Source organism: Panthera tigris, chromosome C1 (genome assembly GCF_018350195.1).
Source record: "Panthera tigris isolate Pti1 chromosome C1, P.tigris_Pti1_mat1.1, whole genome shotgun sequence".
NCBI lineage: Eukaryota > Metazoa > Chordata > Mammalia > Carnivora > Felidae > Panthera > Panthera tigris.
The window spans coordinates 77,299,637-77,319,042 of record NC_056667.1 but is presented as its reverse complement, the minus strand read 5'-3'; the positions used below and the strand labels follow the sequence as shown (position 1 = coordinate 77,319,042).

Here is a 19,406-nt window from a genome sequence, read left to right as displayed (position 1 = left end):
TGCCTGGCAGGCTGATGGCTTGGTAGCAGATGGTGTAGAAGCAAGGAGTGGATAGAAGCTGGAGAAAAAGGAGAGGTGCTTGACTGCCAGTCAGGAGAACACAGAATTCTGATACCAGAGACAAGGTAGCTGGGTGATGCCATTTTCACCTCTCCCAAGCATGCATATACAAAAATACATGCACCAAAACAATCCACCCCAGTAAACTAAGCAGCACCATTTAGTGGAGAATGGACCTGCTACACAAGCCCTGTCCCACTGTGCCAACCACAGCCTAGAAGAATACCACAAATCTCTCTGCCTGCTTAGTTTACAGACTATAGAGTGCTTCAAAGTTTGACTTCTAGGGAAAACTGAATGTAATTCCAATCGTATTCCATTCTGTTCACTGGTCCATCTATTCAATTTTTTTTCTTTTCTTTTTCATGAATACAAAGAGAAAAAAATTATTTTTATTTTCTGTTTTTATAAAAACGAATTTTTTTCTATATTTTTTACTTTTTTGTAAATTTTTATTCTCTTTTACTTTCATCATTTCATTTTATGCTATTTATTAATTTTTTTTAAATTTTCAAACATTTTCTTTTTTTGTTTCCCTTTTTTCTCAATTCTATCAAATGTCTTTCAACAACCAGACCAAAACACACCTAGGATCTAGCATCCTTTATTTGATTTTTTTGTGTTGTTTTTAATTTTTTAATTTTAATTTTTTATTTTATTCTATTTCTTCCTCCAAAATGACAAGACAAAGGAATTCACCCCAAAAGAAAGAACGGGAAGAAATGACAGCCAGAGCCTTAACACAGATACAAGAAAGATGTCTGAACCAGAATTTAGAATCATGATAATAATACTAGCTGAGTTGAAAACACAGAATCCCTTTCTGTGGAGATAAAAAGTAACATCTAGTCAGGATGAAATTTAAAATGCTATAACTGAGATGCAATCTTGAATGGATGCCAGGTGGCAAGGATGGATGAAGCAGAGCAGAGAATCAGTGATATAGAGGACAAACATATGGAGAATACTGAAGTAGAAAAAAAAGAGGGAAACTAAGGCAAAAGAACACAATATAAGAATTAGAGAACTCAGTGACACATTAAATAGGAGTAACATCTGAATCATAGGTGTCCCAGAAGATGAAGAGAAACAAAAGGGGGTAGAAGGTTTATGTGAGCAAATCATAGCAGAAAACTTTACTAACCTGGAGAAAGTCACAGACATGAAAATCCAGGAAGCACAGAGAACTCTCATTAGATTCAACAAAAAGTGACCATCAACAAGGCATATCATAGTCAAATTCACAAAATACTCAGGAAAGGAGAGAATCATGAAAGCAGCAAGGGAAAAACAGTCCTTAACCAAAAGGGAAGACAGATAAGGTTTGCAGCAGACCTATCCACAGAAACTTGGCAGGCCAGAAAGGAGTGGCAGGATATATTCAATGTGCTGAATTGGAGAAATATGCAGCCAAGAATTCTTTATCCAGCAAGGCTGTCATTCAAAATAGGAAAGATAAAAAAGTTTCCCAGACAAACAAAAAGTAAAGGAGTTCATGACCACTAAACTGGACCTGCAAGAAATTTTAAAGGGGACTCTCTGAGGGGAGAAAAGATGAAACAGAACAAAAATGACCAAAAGCAGCAGAGACTATAAAGGATCAGAGAATACCACCAGAAATCCAACTCTACAGGCAACATATTGGCAATAAATTCATATTTTTCAATACTCACTTTAAATGTCAATGGACTAAATGTTCCAATCAAAACACAAAGGGTAACAGAATGGTTAAGAAAACAAGATCCATCTATATGCTGTTTACAAGAGACCCATTTTAGACCTAAAGACACCTTCAGATTGAAAGTAAGGGGATGGAGAACCATCTATCATGCTAATGGTCACCGGAGTACCCATACTTATATCAGACAAACTAGATTTTAAATAAAATAAAGACTGTAACAAGAGATGAAGAAAGGCATTATATCATAATTAAGGGGTCTATCCACCAAGAAGACCTAACAATTATAAACATCTATGCTCCAAATGTGAAAGCACCCCAATATATATATCAATTAATCACCAACATAAAGAAACTTGTTTACAATAATACCATAATAGTAGGGGACTTCAACACCCCATTTACAGCAATGGACAGATCATCTACACAGAAAATCAACAAGGAAACAATGTCTTGAATGACACACTGGACCAGATAGACTTAACAGATATATTCAGAACATTTCATCCTAATGCAGTGGAATATTCATTCTTCTGCAGTGCACATGGAATGTTATCCAGAATAGATAATACTAGCACACAAATCAGCCCTCAACAAATACAAAAATATCAAGATCATACCGTGCATATTTTCAGATCACAACGCTATGAAACTCAAAATCAACCACAAGAAAAAATTTGCAAAGACCACTAATACTTGGAGATGAAAGAAGATCCTACTAAATAATGAATGGAATGAAAAGTACATGGAAGCCAATGACAATGATAACACCACAGTCCAAAAGCTCTGGGACACAGCAAAGGTGGTCATAAGAGGGAAGTATATAACAATCCAGGCCTTCCTAAAGAAGGAAGAAAGGCCTCAGAGACACAACCTAACCTTACACCTTAAAGAGCTGGAAAAAGAACAGCAAATAAAACCCCAAACTAGCAGAAGACAGGAAATAATATTAGAGCAGAAATCAATGGTATTGAAACCAAAAAATCAGTAGAACAGATCAATGAAACCAGGAGCTGTTTCTTTGCAAGAATTAACAGAATTGATAAACCCCTAGACAGTTTGATCAAAAAGAAAAAGGACCCAAATAAATAAAATCAAGAATGAAAGAGGAGAGATCACAACCAACACTGCAGAAATACAAATAATAAGAGAATCATGAGCAAGGATACGCCAATAAATTGGGCAATCTGGAAGAAATGGACAAACTCCTAGAAACATATAAACTACCAAAACTGAAACAGGAAGAAATAGAAAATTTGAACAGACCCATAACCAGTAAGGAAACCAAATTAGTAATCAAAAATCTCCCAAAAAACAAGAGTCCAGGGCCAGACGGCTTTCCAGGGGAATTCTACCGAACATTTAAAGAAGAGTTAACACCTGTTCTTTTGAAGCTGTTCCAAAAAATAGAAATGGAGGGAAAACTTCAAAACTCATTCTATAAAGCCAGCATCACCCTGATTCCAAAACCAGACAAATACCCCACTATAAAGGAGAACTACAGACCAATTTCCCTGATGAATATGGATGCAAACATCCTCAACAAGATACTAGCCAACCAGATCCAACAATACATTAAAAGAATTATTCACCATGACCAAGTGGGATTTATACCTGGGATGCAGGGCTGGTTCAATATCTGCAAAACAATCAATGTGGTACATCATATCAATAAAGGAAAGGACAAGAACCACATTGATCCTCAATAGATGCAGAGAAAGCATTTGGCAAAATACAGCATCCTATCTTGATAAAAACCCTCAAGAAAGTAGGGATAGAAGGATCATACCTTGAGATCATAAAAGCCATATATGAAAGACCCACCGCTAATATCCTTAATGGGGAAAAACTGAGAGCTTTCCCCCAGGTCAGGAACAAGACAGGCATGTCCACTCTCACCATTGTTATTCAACACAGTATTCGAAGTCCTAGCCTCAGCAATAAAAGTCATCCAAATAGCAAAGAGGAATAAAGCAATAAAAGAATAAAAGGCATCCAAATCAGCAAGGAGGGAGTCAAACTTTCACTCTTCGCAGACGACATGATACTCTATATGGAAAACCCAAACGATTCCACCAAAAAACTGCTAGAAATGATCCATGAATTCAGGAAAGTTGCAGGATATAAAATCAATGCACAGAAATCAATTGCATTTCCATACAGCAATAATGAAGCAACAAAAAGAGAAGTCAAGGAATCTATCTCATTTACAACTGCACCAAAAACCATAAAATATCTAGGAATAAACCTAACCAAAGAGGTGAGAAGTCTATACACTGAAAACTATAGAAAGCTTATGAAAGAAATTAAGACACACAAAAAAGGAAAAATATTCCATGCTCATGGATTGGAAGGACAAATATTGTTAAAATGATGCTACTACCCAAAGCAATCTACACATTCAATGCAGCCCCTATCAAAATAACACCAGCATTGTTTACAGAGCTGGAACAAACAATCCTAAAATTTGTATGGAACCAGAAAAGGCCCCAAATAGCCAAAGCAATCCTGAAAAAGAAAGCCAAAGCTGGAGGCATCACAATCCTGGACTTCAAGATGTATTACAAAGCTGTAATCATCAAGACAATATGATACTGGCACAAATAAGAAAAAAAATAATAGAGATTACAGAGATGGTAGGAGACCTCCACTATAATAAATCTGCTGAATGCAAGAGAATTAAGAACAGAGATGAGTTAGTCTTGGTAACGAAACATCTTTTCCTGAGGCAGAAGAGAAAAACGGCAAAGCTAGGGCTTCCAAGTAAAAAGACAAGAGTCTGAGTGTTTGTTGAAATTCTTTTGGTCTTAGTCCCAGCTCTTATTTGGGCAGGATGCTTGAACCATCTGGGTTGCAGTTTATTCACATAGACTAATTCTCAAAGAGCTCTTCTAGCACCAAAATTCCATAGCCTCTCTTTTCAATAGGAGGTAATACTACTGACAGTGAGGGAGCAATGGTAGGAAATGTCAAGAATGGAAAGTCTGTTGTGGGAGAACAAGCCCCAGAATCCCATTCTTCCTTTAGCTTTCATGTCAACATTTTAGTTCCTGCTACATGCTAGACATTGGAAATAATCAGAGTGGTCTTATGTCACTTTCACCTATGGCACAAACTTCAACTGTATGACATATACTAGATGTTTTGCTGCTTATTTTTGCCCTTTTGGAAATTTTCTTATTGTTTTTAAACTTTATTTTGGCTCAATCAAAATTATAAACAGGGTTGTTAAATTAGAAACATAAAGATTACAGTAAGCCAAATATTTAAGAAATTTTGGAGCACTGGGGCACCTGGGTGGCTCAATCAGTTAAATGTCTGCCTTTGGCTTAGGTTATGATCTCATGGTTTGTGGGTTTGCGCCCTACATTGGGCTCTGTGCACTCTCAGCACAGAGCCTGCTTCAGATCCTCTGTGTCCCTCTCTCTCTGCCCCTCTCCTGCTCTCGCTCTCGAAAATAAAATTTTTAAAGTAAATAAACTCTGCAGCACTATTCTTTCCATCGTAAAGGGGATAGGTGACACTTCTGTTATTAAAACAAAAAACAGGGGGCACCTGGGTGGCTCAGTTGGTAAAGCATCTGACTTTCGCTCAGGTCATGATCTCATGGCTCATGAGTTCGAGCCCCATGTCAGGCTCTGCACTGACAGCTCAGAGCGTGGAGCCTGCTTTGGATTCTGTGTCTCCCTCTCTGCCCTTCCCCTGCTTACTCTCTCTCAAAAATAAATAAACGTTAAAAAAATTGAAAAATTAAATAAAAAACCAGTAAAATAAAAAAATTAATGTTGGATTATCAGAAAAGACACTTTTTTTAAATGGTTCTTATCAATAACAAGACACCCAAATTAAACATAATCTTTGATGATAGTAATTATTAGCACATTATCAAAGAGAATTAAAGATACTAAGAAAACACAAGGACCAAATCAGTGTGTTCCTTATGGTAAAATCATATTCCTAAGTGTGCTGAAACAAAGAAATAATAAGACTTGTCCTCTGATGTATTTGCAAGGAAAAATAAAGGAAAGAAAGGGAGGGAGGGAAGGAGGGAGGGAGGGAAAGAAGGAAAAGACAAGGTATATAAACACCTCCTTTACAGTAAGTTTCTGAGAATGACTCAAATGCCTAGAATAGTAGCTGAGCTATTTAATGTATCCCAAACATCTATAATATTTGTCGAAAGGATGATCAATGTGTGGTTTGAGATTAAGTACACAAAAAGACTCCATTAGGAAATCCCCCACCACAAATTCTAAAAGACAGCTTTATGACATGCTTTAAAATCTGGATAGCTGGCAAATGCAGCATTATAAAACTTAAACACAAGCATGGGAACTGATGATAGAGGATGGGGGGCGGTGCTGCTCACAAGTAAATTTTTTAAATTTTATTAGATAGGTAAAAATTTTTTTTATTAAATAGGCTTAGAGATCCAAAATCTCATTCAAGTTAAGGCTTAAAACACCTCTTGTGCCACTTCTATATTCAATTTTAAATCCCTTCAAATTTGTTAGGAAAAAAAGTAACATCACTCTTACCTTCTGCACAGGTACTGGACCTTCAGATTCTAACACCGTTGTGTCATTATCACCAGACTGATGCATCATAGTTAGGCCATTCAAATGTTGTTCACAATCACCTAGATGCACACATTTTTAGAATAGTATAATCAAGATATTTCATCTTGTTTGTCCATAATTTGACTTCTTCTCCCCCCCAACCCAGGTCAGAAACTACGAAAACAAAAGGATTAATTTGTTTATGCTGTTTAACTTTGGAATATTCTTAGTTGAGGAATTGTTCTACTGAAAAATAAACATTTTTTTGCTTGGAACTTATGTCCTCTTGTTTTGTCTTCATAAAGGATAGCTGACACAGTGGCCACCCACCAAAATCTGTTTTTTCTGTCCCCATGGTATAGCAGTCCCCCAGTGTGCAGAATGACCTCTGCTCCAAAGATGGGTTTTCATTAGGCCAAATCAATCATGGTAATCCTACCCCAACACAAGTGAGTCATTTAGTAAAGAGCAGGCCTACACCAATGCAGGGATCCTAGGGAAAGATACTTCTTGGTGGTCAAATTGAAAACAAAGAAAACACAAAGAATGGAAGAACTAAGACACTAAATACCTAGACTAGCTAGTGAGAAGATAACATGTACGAAATGCAAGAGGTTGGCTTGACTCTGAGGTAAAAAGAACAAACTATGCAATTGTATTAGCTGTTAAACTTGCATACAAATGTTTCACTTATCACCAGTAAAGATAACTACAGAAAAATACCTTAAGCTTTGGTCAAACCATGCCTAGACTGACCTACCTTTGGACCAGTGGTTGTATATAACTAACAAAATTACTTACATCATTCATGTCATCTCGAACTGAGTTTTTTGGCATATGCAACCATGAATATCCTAATGCAGAAACTTAGTTGAGTCATTTCTCTTTCACTTCTCCCTAGTTCTTTACTATGGGCCCTAACAAGTAGCAAAAGGTCAGAAGAGACAAATGACAACTAAGTTACTATCTCTGTTAACTGATTCCAAGGTCACAAAATCCTGGCCACTTACATACTATAATGTAGGAACTTACATTTAACCTTCTACCATCTGTCAATCCCTTGACTGATTCTCTGGCCAAATCCTATTTTGAGGTTGAGGCTTGAAAAAGAGAGGAATGTTAAGAGATGGGAGTGATCATGGAAGGGTGAGAAAAAACTGTTAAACTAGAGGCATGAATGAAAGAACAAAGTTTAAATTTGTATGTCCCTACATGGCCTAACATACCTATGTTTTCTCAGTTCAACAAGGAAGGGAAAAACAGGGAGTATAGCTTTAAGTACATAACTACATCCCTTCTGTGCTTGAGGCCACATATTATTTAAGATGTAGAAAGAGTATGCATGTCAAGAGAATTAAATGCTAAATGACTCAGTTTGCTGAAATAGGTGGTGGCAGTGCTGTTATTAAGAATGAAAGAGGAGCTGGGAATGCAAGCTGGTGCAGCCACTCTGGAAAACATTATGGAGGTACCTCAAAAAACTAAAAATAGAACTACCCTATGACCCAGCAATTGCACTACTAGGTATTTATCCAAGGGATACAGGTGTGCTCTTTCAAAGGGACACATGCACCCCCATGTTTACAGCAGCACTATCAACAATAGCCAAAGTATGAAAAGAGCCCAAATGTCCATTGATGGATGAATAGATAAAGAAAACGTGGTATATATATACAATGGAGTATTACTTGGCAATCAAAAAGAATGAAATCTTGCCATTTGCAACTAAATGGATGGAACTGGAGGGTATTATGCTAAGTGAAATTAGTCAGAGAAAGACAAACATCATATGACTTCACTCATATGAGGACCTTAAGAGACAAAACTGATGGACATAATGGAAGGGAAACAAAAATAATATAAAAACAGGGAGGGGGACAAAGCAAGAGACTCATAAATATGGAGAACAAACTGAGGGTTACTGGAGGGGTTGTGGGAGGGGGGATGGGCTAAATGGGTAAGGGGCACTAAGGAATCTACTCCTGAAATCACTGTTGCACTATATGCTAACTAACTTGGATGTAAATTAAAAAAAAAAAAAAGAATGAAAAAGGAGCAGTGCTGCCACTGCCTGGTCACAGGCTCCATGCCTGCTTCACATAGACATGGCAAAAATATCCAGCCCTACTGAGACTGAGCAGTGCATTGAGCTTCTGATTGCTGTTTCCCACAAGTATGCTGGAAAGGAGGCTAACAACTGCACCTCTCCAAGAAAGAGTTCCCAGCCTTCATGAATACAGAAGTGGAAGCCTTCCTAAAGAACTGGAAGGACCCTGGTGTCCTAGACTGTATGATGAAAAAACTAGACCTCAACTGTGATGGACAGCTAGATTTCCAAGAATTTCTGCATCTTTCTGGTGGAATGGCCATATCTTGCCATGGCTACTTTATTAGGTCTACCCATTTCTAGAAGCAAATGTGAGGTGCTCTTGGGCCTGGCCTCCAGACCACACTCTCTCCTTCAAAAGAGACTCTCAATCATTATCCCCTCCTCACATCCTACATGTACCCTGAGCCCAGAGCATCCACTGCCCCATGTAGGCTAGCTCTATTGGTAGTTAATAAAGTAATAGTGTTTTTTATTTCTCATAATTTATTTTTATCTTTTTAAGTTTATTTATTTTTGAGGTAGGGGAGGGGTAGAGAGAGAGGGAGACAGAGAATCCCAAGCAGGCTCTGCACTATCAGCATGGAGCCTGATGTGGGGCTTGAACTCACAAACCAGGAGACCATGACCTGAACCGAAACCAAAAGTTGGACACTTAACCCACAGAGCCACCCAGGCGCACCAGTCATAGTGTTTTTTAAAGCAAAAAATTAAAAAATTAAAGAGGAAAGATTAAAATCGGGAAATTCAGTTTTGGCATGCTGTGCTTGACATACCTATGAGATGCTGAAGGAAAGATGGTCAGCAGAGGTGTATAAACATGCATGGGGCCTCGATGCTTGACTTGTAAAAATGAGACCAGAAGTAACAGACACCAAGATCACTTAGGCACAATGTATAGATCACTGCCTTTCAACCTTTTACATGTTATAATAAGTAGAAAATGATCAATGTATGGAAAATCTGGGTAAATGGGAAGGCTGCTCCAAGCCTATTGCTGTGAAAGTGGAGAGGATCACTAGCTCAGTAAACCTAGGCTTTGGAACATGGCTGGAAAGCCCTGAAGTAAAAAGATATTAAGGGCTTAAGGCAGATACAGAGATATCTGTAAGGAATATTCTGAGAGATGGGACGATCAAGAAAATAGTATCACAGAAGCCTAGGAAGTATGTTAAGGTCCAACTTTCTGAAAAACATTTTTATGGGGATTACCCTCTAGTACCCAAAACACTACAGAACTCATCTTTCCTAAGACTTATGTTCTGCAACCCGGACCAGTATCTAGCCCATATTCTCTGAGTCACTGAAGCTTATATTCCTTTGTTCTTAAAACCTAGCATATATTCATCTTTTGCAGACCTGCTTGTTTGACCCTTATAATTTTTTAGCCTTTCCCGTTTCCTTCTTTCCATCACTTTGTTTTTTTTTCTGCTACTGCAAAAACACAATTGCTATTTTCTTTCTGTTCCCTATGGCCCATTCCTCCAACTGGCCTACATAATATTGGCATATTAATTACTTTGAAGCACACCCTTTGCTCGAAAAAAAAAAAACAAACAAACAAAAAACCTTCACTGGCTCCCCAATGACTATACCATTACCATTAAGTCCAAAGTCTCTAGATATCAAGGTTCTTTATGATCTGAACTGGTCTACCTTCCCAAATTCATTTCCCCATATTCCTATTCATCCAACCAAAGGTTTAATCACATCCAATTGTTGATTGCCTAAATACCTTCATTCATGTTGTTTTCTCCATCCAAAATGCCTTTCAGTCCTAGACATACATAGATAAGTCTTACTTCTTCCTCCAATATCCAGCTCAAATGATAACTTAATCTGTAAAATACACATCTGCCAAAGAGATCAGGTAATTTTGCCTTCCTCACCTCCTTAAATTTCATTTTGATTCTTTTAGGGAACATTATTTTTATTTCGCATACCCAATTGTTTATTTCTCCTACTTGATGGCTAACTCTTTGATTAAGCCTTTCATTTGCCATGTTAATTCACAATGATATGACAGCATAAGTATTTTTTTTAATTCTTAATACAACTGAGTGAAGATTTTTATAAGCTGGGAAATGGATAAGTAATAAGAATAAGACTAATAATCCTTTATAACTAAGAGCTTCAACTTATTTTAAGGGGAAAAAAAAAGAGGCTTCTTCTAGTTCATATGGAGATGATGGCAGTAATTTTGGGAAAAGCTGACAACACTTGATTCAATTTCTTTTTTTTTTTTTTTTTTTTCCAACATTTATTTATTTTTGGGACAGAGAGAGACAGAGCATGAACGGGGGAGGGGCAGAGAGAGAGGGAGACACAGAATCGGAAACAGGCTCCAGGCTCTGAGCCATCAGCCCAGAGCCTGACGTGGGGCTCGAACTCACGGACCGCGAGATTGTGACCTGGCTGAAGTTGGACGCCCAACCGACTGCGCCACCCAGGCGCCCCCACTTGATTCAATTTCTTAAAGCTTTTCTGTACTAACATTTTTCAAGGTTTTTTTTGTTAAGAAAACTTAAGTGAAAAAAATCTTTATTGTTTAAAAGACTTAACCAAAAATTTATTTCCATCGAGATTAAACTCCAGAAAAGTAAACTTCTATATATATTTTAGCTTGTATACATTTGTAGTTTCCCTTGGGCATAGTGCCACCTACAGTTAGCAAATGCAAACCACTGGGTTCTGAAAAACCTGGTTAGTTCAACAGAATAGCATCTGTGGCATCATACAAAATTCCTTTTACACACTATGTTACTCACAATCACATATAAGCCCAAATTGAAGTAAAATACAATAAACTTACCCCAACTGAAGACTTAGATATTGAAAGCCTGACTTTTCACAGATAGGGTGTTTTCTCAAAATAGGAACAAAAGACCATCATGAATGCATTCTTTTGGTTTTCCATTGTCTATTTCTTCTTCAGGGCTATCCCTATCAATTGTTCTACAAAAGTGCTATAATGAAAACAGCAACCTTTCCCTACTGTGGCTCTTTCTGATCAACCTTCAAACATGCTCAAATCTGATTCAAAAACTCAAACATAACAAAACAACTTCTCCCAGTCTGAGAAAACAAACAAAAAACAAAACACCAAAACCCCAAAAAACAAAACAAACAAAACCCCCGCCTATTTTCCTGTTAAAGTTACAGCTATCCTCTCCAACAAACTTCTTGAAAGACTGGCTACATTCAGATTACTTCTCAATTTACAAAAATCTGGCTTCTACCTCAATCACAATGGCCACTAAAAAACCTTTTGCGAAAGTAAAAAATCTCAACTGCCAACTTTAAGCCTCACTCCTCATCTTACTTTAATGCACTGTAGTATACTCTTGTGGCGCTTTTGTACTCTGGTGATTTGATAACATCGTCTTTTAACTAATTTTTTAAAATTTTTACTGAGGAAGTTTTGTTTCCTAGAATTTCGTCCTTAACCTTCCTCTTCTTGCTTTGTACATTTTCCTGGATGTTTTCATCCATTCTTACAGCTTCAAGTAGCTTCTATACGCTGGTGATTCATAAATTATAGTTCTTGCTATATCCTATTAGTTCTAGAAACCTACTTCTAGTCATATATTTCTAATCAGATACTCTAGTACCTCAAATACGCCCAAAGTGAGCACTGCCTCTTATTTTCAATCTAACTATTGGATGATACCTTGGTGAGACATTCATTCTAACAAAGCCTATGCGCTGTGCCACAAAAATATTCTTCTAATTTATCCACATCTTTCCATGCTTACTGCCTCAGTTATGGTCCTCGTATAATTTCTCTCCTAGACTACATAGCACTCAGCTTCCTTACTTGGTTCCACCTACATCAGAGCATCTTCATCTTAAAATCTGTCTGTCCCCTAAACAGTTAAGCAGCAATCAGTTCCGATTATAAAATCTGATTTTGTTAGGCTACTATTTAAAGCTACTTGTTGTTGAGGGACGCCTGGGTGGCTCAGTCGATTAGGTGACTGACTTTGGCTCAGGTCATGATCTCGCGGTTCGTGGGTTTGAGCCCTGCGTCGGGCTCTGTGCTGACAGCTAGAGCCTGAAGCCTGCTTAAGTGTCTGTGTCTCCCTCTCTCTGCCCCTCCCCTGCTTGTGCTTTGTCTCTCAAAAATGAATAAACGTTAAAAAAAAACAAAGCTAGGGGCGCCTGGGTGGCTCAGTCGGTTAAGCGTCCGACTACAGCTCAGGTCACGATCTCGCAGTCTGTGAGTTCGAGCCCTGCGTCGGGCTCTGGGCTGATGGCTCAGAGCCTGGAGCCTGTTTCAGATTCTGTGTCTCCCTCTCTCTCTGCCCCTCCCCTGTTCATGCTCTGTCTCTCTCTGTCCCAAAAATAAATAAACGTTAAAAAAAAAAAACAAAAAACAAAAATCAAAGCTACTTGTTGTGTGCAAAATAAAAGACCCAAATGCAACACTTGCATTCAAGATAATTCATGACCTAGAATTAACACATCTTCAGTTATGCTCCTGCATACTTTGAAAACCTTTTTCCACAAAAGGATGGATATAAATATTTTATAGTTTGGATCTTTGTTTTTTTTTTTTTCTTTAATTCCTGGGATGCCTTCCAGTGTTGCTTTAGGTATTTTCTATTTTGATCTCCATTCCCTTCTCCACACTGAAGAGCTATAAGTTGAGTTACATACAAAATGAAATAAATACTCAAACACAGAACAGAGAGCTTTCACTGGAAGCACTAAAGGAGGATCAAAACTTCTCTCTTCCTCCTAATCTGTACTGTAGTAAAACAATTTAGAAATTTCTTCTGCTTTGGAGAAACCCCTGCCCTTGGAAGGCCAAATAGAAACTGGTGGGCAGCCTACTAGAGGGAAGGCGACATGGATGAGGAATATTCACACCTGACTCTAGACTAGACCTGAATACTATCTCAAGGTTCAGGTACTCCTTAAGCTGGGCTCATCAGTATCGGAGAATTATTGTTTGTGGCATACACGGCAGGAGAATCAGGACGAGACAGGCAATAACTCCACTTCTGACAAGACTAACAGACAAGATATTTGTAGTCAAATGAATGTAACAATATAAAAATTTAGCCAGGTTTGGAAGATGATTTTGGTAAATGGGAACTACCACTAGGCAAGTATTTTTGTCCTAAGTTTCCTTAGCTGTAAACTACTTCTCATGTATAAAATTTATTTCTCTACCTATAAAACCTCTATCTTTTCCTTATTTCATCCTACCTTTCCAACTCAAATAGGAATCATGGAAATTAGAGCTACATTTCCCAAATCTGCTCAGAACTCAGTAGTATGGGCTCTGGCAGTGAAAGGTTTTAGTATTTGACCCACAAGCCAATGTATATAATCTATATGAAAGTAAATTGCATGTGAACTGTACATATAATTTTCTTATTCAAATGTAATGAATACCTTTAAAAATAAAGCAGATAATTTCTAACTATGTGCTTCAGTGATTATTTCTAACCTGAAATTTAGTAGTTATTAACTAGTTAATTTCTTACCTGAGGGAGGCAGAATTTGTAAAGACGAAATGTTTTGCACACTGTGTAAATGTTCTAATTCTTGATGATTAAATGCTAACTGATGGTGATCTGGTGGTATTTCACATGAATATGAAGTCTGACAAAAAAGGGTAGTTTTTGCAGAGGCTTCATCTTGTACAGAAGACTGTATCTGTTAAGACAAAGATAAAGACAATTGTCTTTCAGAGTTTTAACCACACAAGAAGTTTAACTAAAAAAGTAGAAACAGAGAGGAAAAGAATATAATTTAAAACTACCTTCAACTATGATATAATTATTTAAGTCATACAAACTTATAGGGTATAATTATCCCATTCTTACAGATGAGAAAAATAAGGTGTGGAAAGATTAAAAGACTTGGCCATCCTATAGTTTTAGGTAGAGTTAGTCAAAGCCTATAATCTTAGTTAATAATACATACAAACTTACATATGTTATTAAATAGTGCTGCTTATTTCCAAATGCTTTCCTGTAAGCTTTTATACCAAATCTAGAGACTAATCTGCTTTCTTTTACCCCCTTTACCTTACTGAATTATAGGCATAATGGGAAGGGTGGGTAAAAATCACATGATAGTTGACCTGTAAGACTATCAACAAAATTCTGATTTAGTAAGTAACAACTGTATTATATAGCTAACATTTATTAAATGCTTACAATGTGTGAGGCACCAGGCTAAACCCTTTATATAAAGCTCTTCAATTCTCACAATAATCTCATGAGTTCAATATAACTATTATCCCCGTTTATAGTTTACAATAGGACTCAGATATAATAAAAGCAACTTTCCTAGAATCTCACAATTATTTAGTCACAAGCTAAGTTATAGTACCAAAGCCCAGGTACCTTATCTACTAAGCTTTGAGTTGTAGATAGTACAGAGATCAGTAAGACAGTCTTTCTCCATCTAATAAAGGGGTTAGAGTGAGTAAATAAGGCAAGTGTATGAATACCTATGCTAGCTTGAATAAAACTAATGCCATAGAAATGTTCCAACAATAATATAGACCCAAGCTGCAAAGTTAAAGTCAAATGCTGAGGTTTAAATCAATAAAAAATCACTTTCTGAAACACACAAATATATGCATTTACTCATATTTCTAAAAAAATTCCCTCTTTTATTATCAACGGGCATTTTGTTCCTCAGTGAGTGACACTGAAAAAATTCTGGCCACAAACAGATCATTAAGAGAGCATTCTAGAGGCACCTGGGTGGCTCAGTCAGTTGAGCATCCAACTTCGGCCCAGGTCATGATCTCAGTCTGTGAGTTCGAGCCTCACATCAGGCTCTGTGCTGACAGCTCAGAGCCTGGAGCCTGCTTCCGATTCTGTCTCCCTCTCTCTCTGCTGCCTCCTTTCCTCCCTCCCTCCCTCATAAACATTAAAATAAAAAGACAGCATTTTATATGCTATGTATTGAGGATGCTTTCAAAGTTCATTGATATAATTTTGATTCCACTAAAATCTATGGCAACAGACAATCTGTACCTTTGAGAACTCATTCTTGTCTACCAAATTAATTACCACTTCATCTGGGTGTCCAAAGCCCTCTTTATTATGTCCCCCAAGCCAACTAATCCCTGACAAATACCCTCTGCTGCCATTTTTCCCTGAACACAACTTCTGTGCTTCTTTGCCTCTCTTCACACTACTACCTCTGTTTAGAAAAAGTAAGTCCCTAATCTGTGTCAATGTACTAACCATTTCTTTCCCTTCCCTGTAGTTTAAAAGCCATTTTAAGCATTTTCTCCTTCAGATAGTATATATATTCCTTCTACATTTTCTCAATTATGAAAATAGATGATCGCACTAATCATGCAACCTCTTAACAGGATGATTATATATATCTCTATATAATATATATAAGATAAGATATAATTATAATAGAGAGCTCCCTCAACACACGTATTTATGTTGTACATCTGTAACCTAGTTAGATGATGTTAATTTATAATTTAATAAAGGTATATACCTGTAATTCTATATTCAGGAAGGTATAGAGGATTAAAGCTTTAATGAGAATTACAACTTGAATTAGTTTAGTAAGAGATAAAATTACTTCTATCCTTGTCAAAGCATGTCAACTACTAATGATAGATGTGCTAAAATTAGTAGCCGGTAATTATAAGCTTTATCTTTAGAAACCCTGCCTACCATTTTCCTACTCCCTTTAGAAATCCCACCTTACTGTGTGCACCCTACATCCTACTGTGTGCACATAGGGAAAGCAAGGCCTTTCTTCTGTATTTACTCTCAAGACTAACTCAAAACTTCTATCATTTGTTCTTCTAATATGATTTATAGAACAGTTATATCTTATTAGAAAAATGTAGCCAAATACTTCCTGTATTCAATTTTAAGAAGAAATCTTTGAGTATTTAGTTGACAAACTGAAAATGTGACAGCTCTTCGTTATAAACAAAATCAAAACAAATTTTAAAGAAGCTACTACTATACCAGTTGAGTTATAACATACATTTTTAAATTCTAAGGTAAAAAAGGAGGAATTAACTTACCTTTACTTGTTCTTTAGGAGAATCATTCTGTTTTGCTTCAGTAAATTTAGGAAACATTTCTGCAAATGTATATAAATAAATATTTCAATATTTGTTAGCTTAAAACCTTACGATTTAAATTATAAATTGTTTTCATATTAAAAATAGAACGGTCATCTCAGGAAAATGTCTTTAATACCAACCTCTTAAATCAAGAAATTCTTATAGTTACCAGGTTTTTGCCCTTTGAATCAGTCAAAATTCTAAAGAGATACTTGCGTTTTAAAGGGGATATTTTCTTTTCCACATAATTGAATAAATATCCACTCACAAATTTCAATTTGGATCATTTAGGCAAAAAAGAACAGCATAGTAAAGAGCTTGAATAAGCGACAGTTTAAACAGGAACAAGTTACAACACAGATAAGGTTTTAAACAAGTAGAATGAATTATAGCAAAATCATCTTTTACCAAGTAGCCATAAATACAGCCACAAGGAACTTAATTAAAATAATTAAGAACTTACTATAAGAGAAGGATATATCACTGATCTGAGAGGATACAGTCTTTTATGAAAAGTGAAGCTATTTGATTTCATGGTAAAGTCTGCTCTGCTTACTAAGCATTATGGGAAGATCCCAAACAATTATTTATTTACTCTCTAGTTATTTGGCAGCCTCAACTATGTTGTAACAAATGGTTTTTATAGTACCTTCTTTACCTTTAGAAATACCTTTACAGCAGACACTGGTGGTACAGTAGATATAAAAAGAGATCTCTGACATGCTACTCATAAGTTCCTTTCTTTATCTTACAATATTTTCTGGCGCTGTCCTCCCCAATCATAAGCCTAGGCCAGTGCAATAAAGCACCAAACTGCCAGTTAATGCCTTGACCCATCTCTCCAGGTGGGCATTGATGAGCCACCTTAGCATTATTTGTTTCAGGCTCCAGGGCACCAAAGCTGGTTAATACCAAATCTTATTCAAACTTAAAACGTTCTAATTTTAATAATTACCTTCTGCTTCCTGAAATGCCATCAGTTTCCACTGGATGTGTTACTGTTCTTTCCTCTCCTAAAATGTTTGATGCTGGACATTGTTAAAATTGCTAAATGCCACTCAATGACGTGCTTTAGTTTAAAGAATTCAAGTTTTGAAATGACACGAACCATCTTAATGTCACTCCACTAAGTATTATTTAAGTGTTGGGGGCGAGGTGGAAGGGAAGGGAAGAATATAGACAGGAAAGATTGAGGGTATAGATCCAGGTAGCTTTCACATTTAGGGGATAAATTATGGTTTCAGCTTTGAACAAAAAAAACAGACTTCATTAATATGATCATATAATATATGCACATCTACACAGCTATCTTAAATATTCAAATATGCACCCAAACTACATTATTCTACAATTTACATAGACTCTTAAGTATAATAAAATATGACATATATTAGTGTTCTACTAAAAAATTCAAGGGCGTTATCTTAGTTTTCTGATATAATAGCTCAGAATTTTAAAAATTCTCTGAATCTGAAGACACTAGGAAAAGGCATCAAAATTTTTTTAACTAGAATGGTAACTAGACTTACTGTAGTCATTATTTTGCAAAGTACACAAATGCCAAATCACTATGTTGTACACCTGAAACTAATATTGTATGTCAGTTATACTGCAATAAAAAAAGGTCAAAACCATCCGATACAGTATGTTTCATAAAAGTCTTAGACTATGGACAGAAGAATAATTAATGACAGCCTAAAACTCAGCATTTTGATTCTCATTCTACTTTTACATAGTTGACTTTCTAGAAACATAAAACATAAAACTGTTTATGAGTTCCTGGCCCTTGTAGTTAAAAGGCAAACATATACATTTTCACTATCGAGTTTAAGATCCCCTTTCAGTTAGTGAAGAAGCTCTTCAGGTCTTGCAAATCTTAATGAAACTGAGCACTATAGTGACAACATATATACTGTCAACTAATTTCTTCAGGGAACTGTGATAATATGCATACCCACCTTAAGAGATTCAAATTGGGTAATATATGTGAACTACTAAACAAATGCATATTATGCATGTTATGTAATATGTTCTATTTTCACATCTCCCCCAAAACCTCAACATAAAACTCTGATGGAAAAGTTTTTATTTTAGGGGCGCCTGGGTGGCTCGGTTGAGCATCTGACTTCAACTCAGGTCATAATCTCGCAGTTCGTTGAGTTAGAGCCCCTGTGTCTGGCTCTGTGCTGACAGCTTAGAGCCTGGAGCCTGCTGTGGATTCTGTGTGTGTCTCTCTCTCTGCCCCCTCTCCCCTGCTCGCTCTCTGTCTCTCTCTCAAAAATAAACATTAAAAAAAGTTTTCATTTTAAACTAAGGCAAAAAATTTTAATTATAGAATAAAAGAGAGCTGGAATTGAATATTTGATTAAAGAGTTGGTTTAATATCCATCACCTATCAAAGCACTGAGATAAATGCTCCAGATATAGCAAATGTTATCAGGAAGACAGTATGGACTAAGAAAAGTTTAATAAGCTGAATATGAATATAATACCATAATGCAAAACCAGAACGTTATGCCATATATAGCGGAAAAAAATTACTGAAGAATTTTGAATTAGAAAACTAAATCACACTTCTGTTACACAGAACAGGGTTTAAAAAGGTAGTTGGAATTCACTACCTGGTTCTGTTACCTTATTTTATAGGAAAAAAGCATGTCCAGAGATGTTAAATGATTTGCCCAAACTTATCACCTAAGACATGGTCTGTTGGTTAAAAAACCAAAACCAACCAACCAAACAAACAAACAAACAAAAAAACCCAAATAAGCAATTTGTCTTTGAACTAAAAAAATGTGCTCCCTTTACAGACTGCTTTGGCAATTTTCATTGAAGTGTCTGGTACTTATTTTAATATATAAACACAACCCAAGTACAAAAAGTGGAAACTGGGGCGCCTGAGTGGCTCGATTGGTTTAGCATCAAACT

General features: G+C 36.5%; 1 protein-coding gene and 1 pseudogene across 4 annotated transcripts in view; one reads left to right on the top strand and one right to left on the bottom strand.

The window, feature by feature from the left end:
* Window positions 1-19,406, bottom strand: part of BRDT (bromodomain testis associated) — an 80,531-nt gene that overhangs the window by 19,142 nt on the left and 41,983 nt on the right. For all 4 annotated transcript variants that reach the window (XM_042997862.1, XM_042997863.1, XM_042997864.1 and 1 more), the window contains 3 exons: window positions 16,437-16,495; window positions 13,900-14,071; window positions 6,277-6,377 (listed from right to left, as the gene is read on the bottom strand). In XM_042997862.1, the coding sequence (XP_042853796.1) occupies window positions 6,277-6,377; window positions 13,900-14,071; window positions 16,437-16,495 (332 nt within the window). The remainder of the gene's footprint in view (window positions 1-6,276; window positions 6,378-13,899; window positions 14,072-16,436; window positions 16,496-19,406) is intronic.
* On the top strand, window positions 8,403-8,707 carry LOC102950615 (annotated as a pseudogene).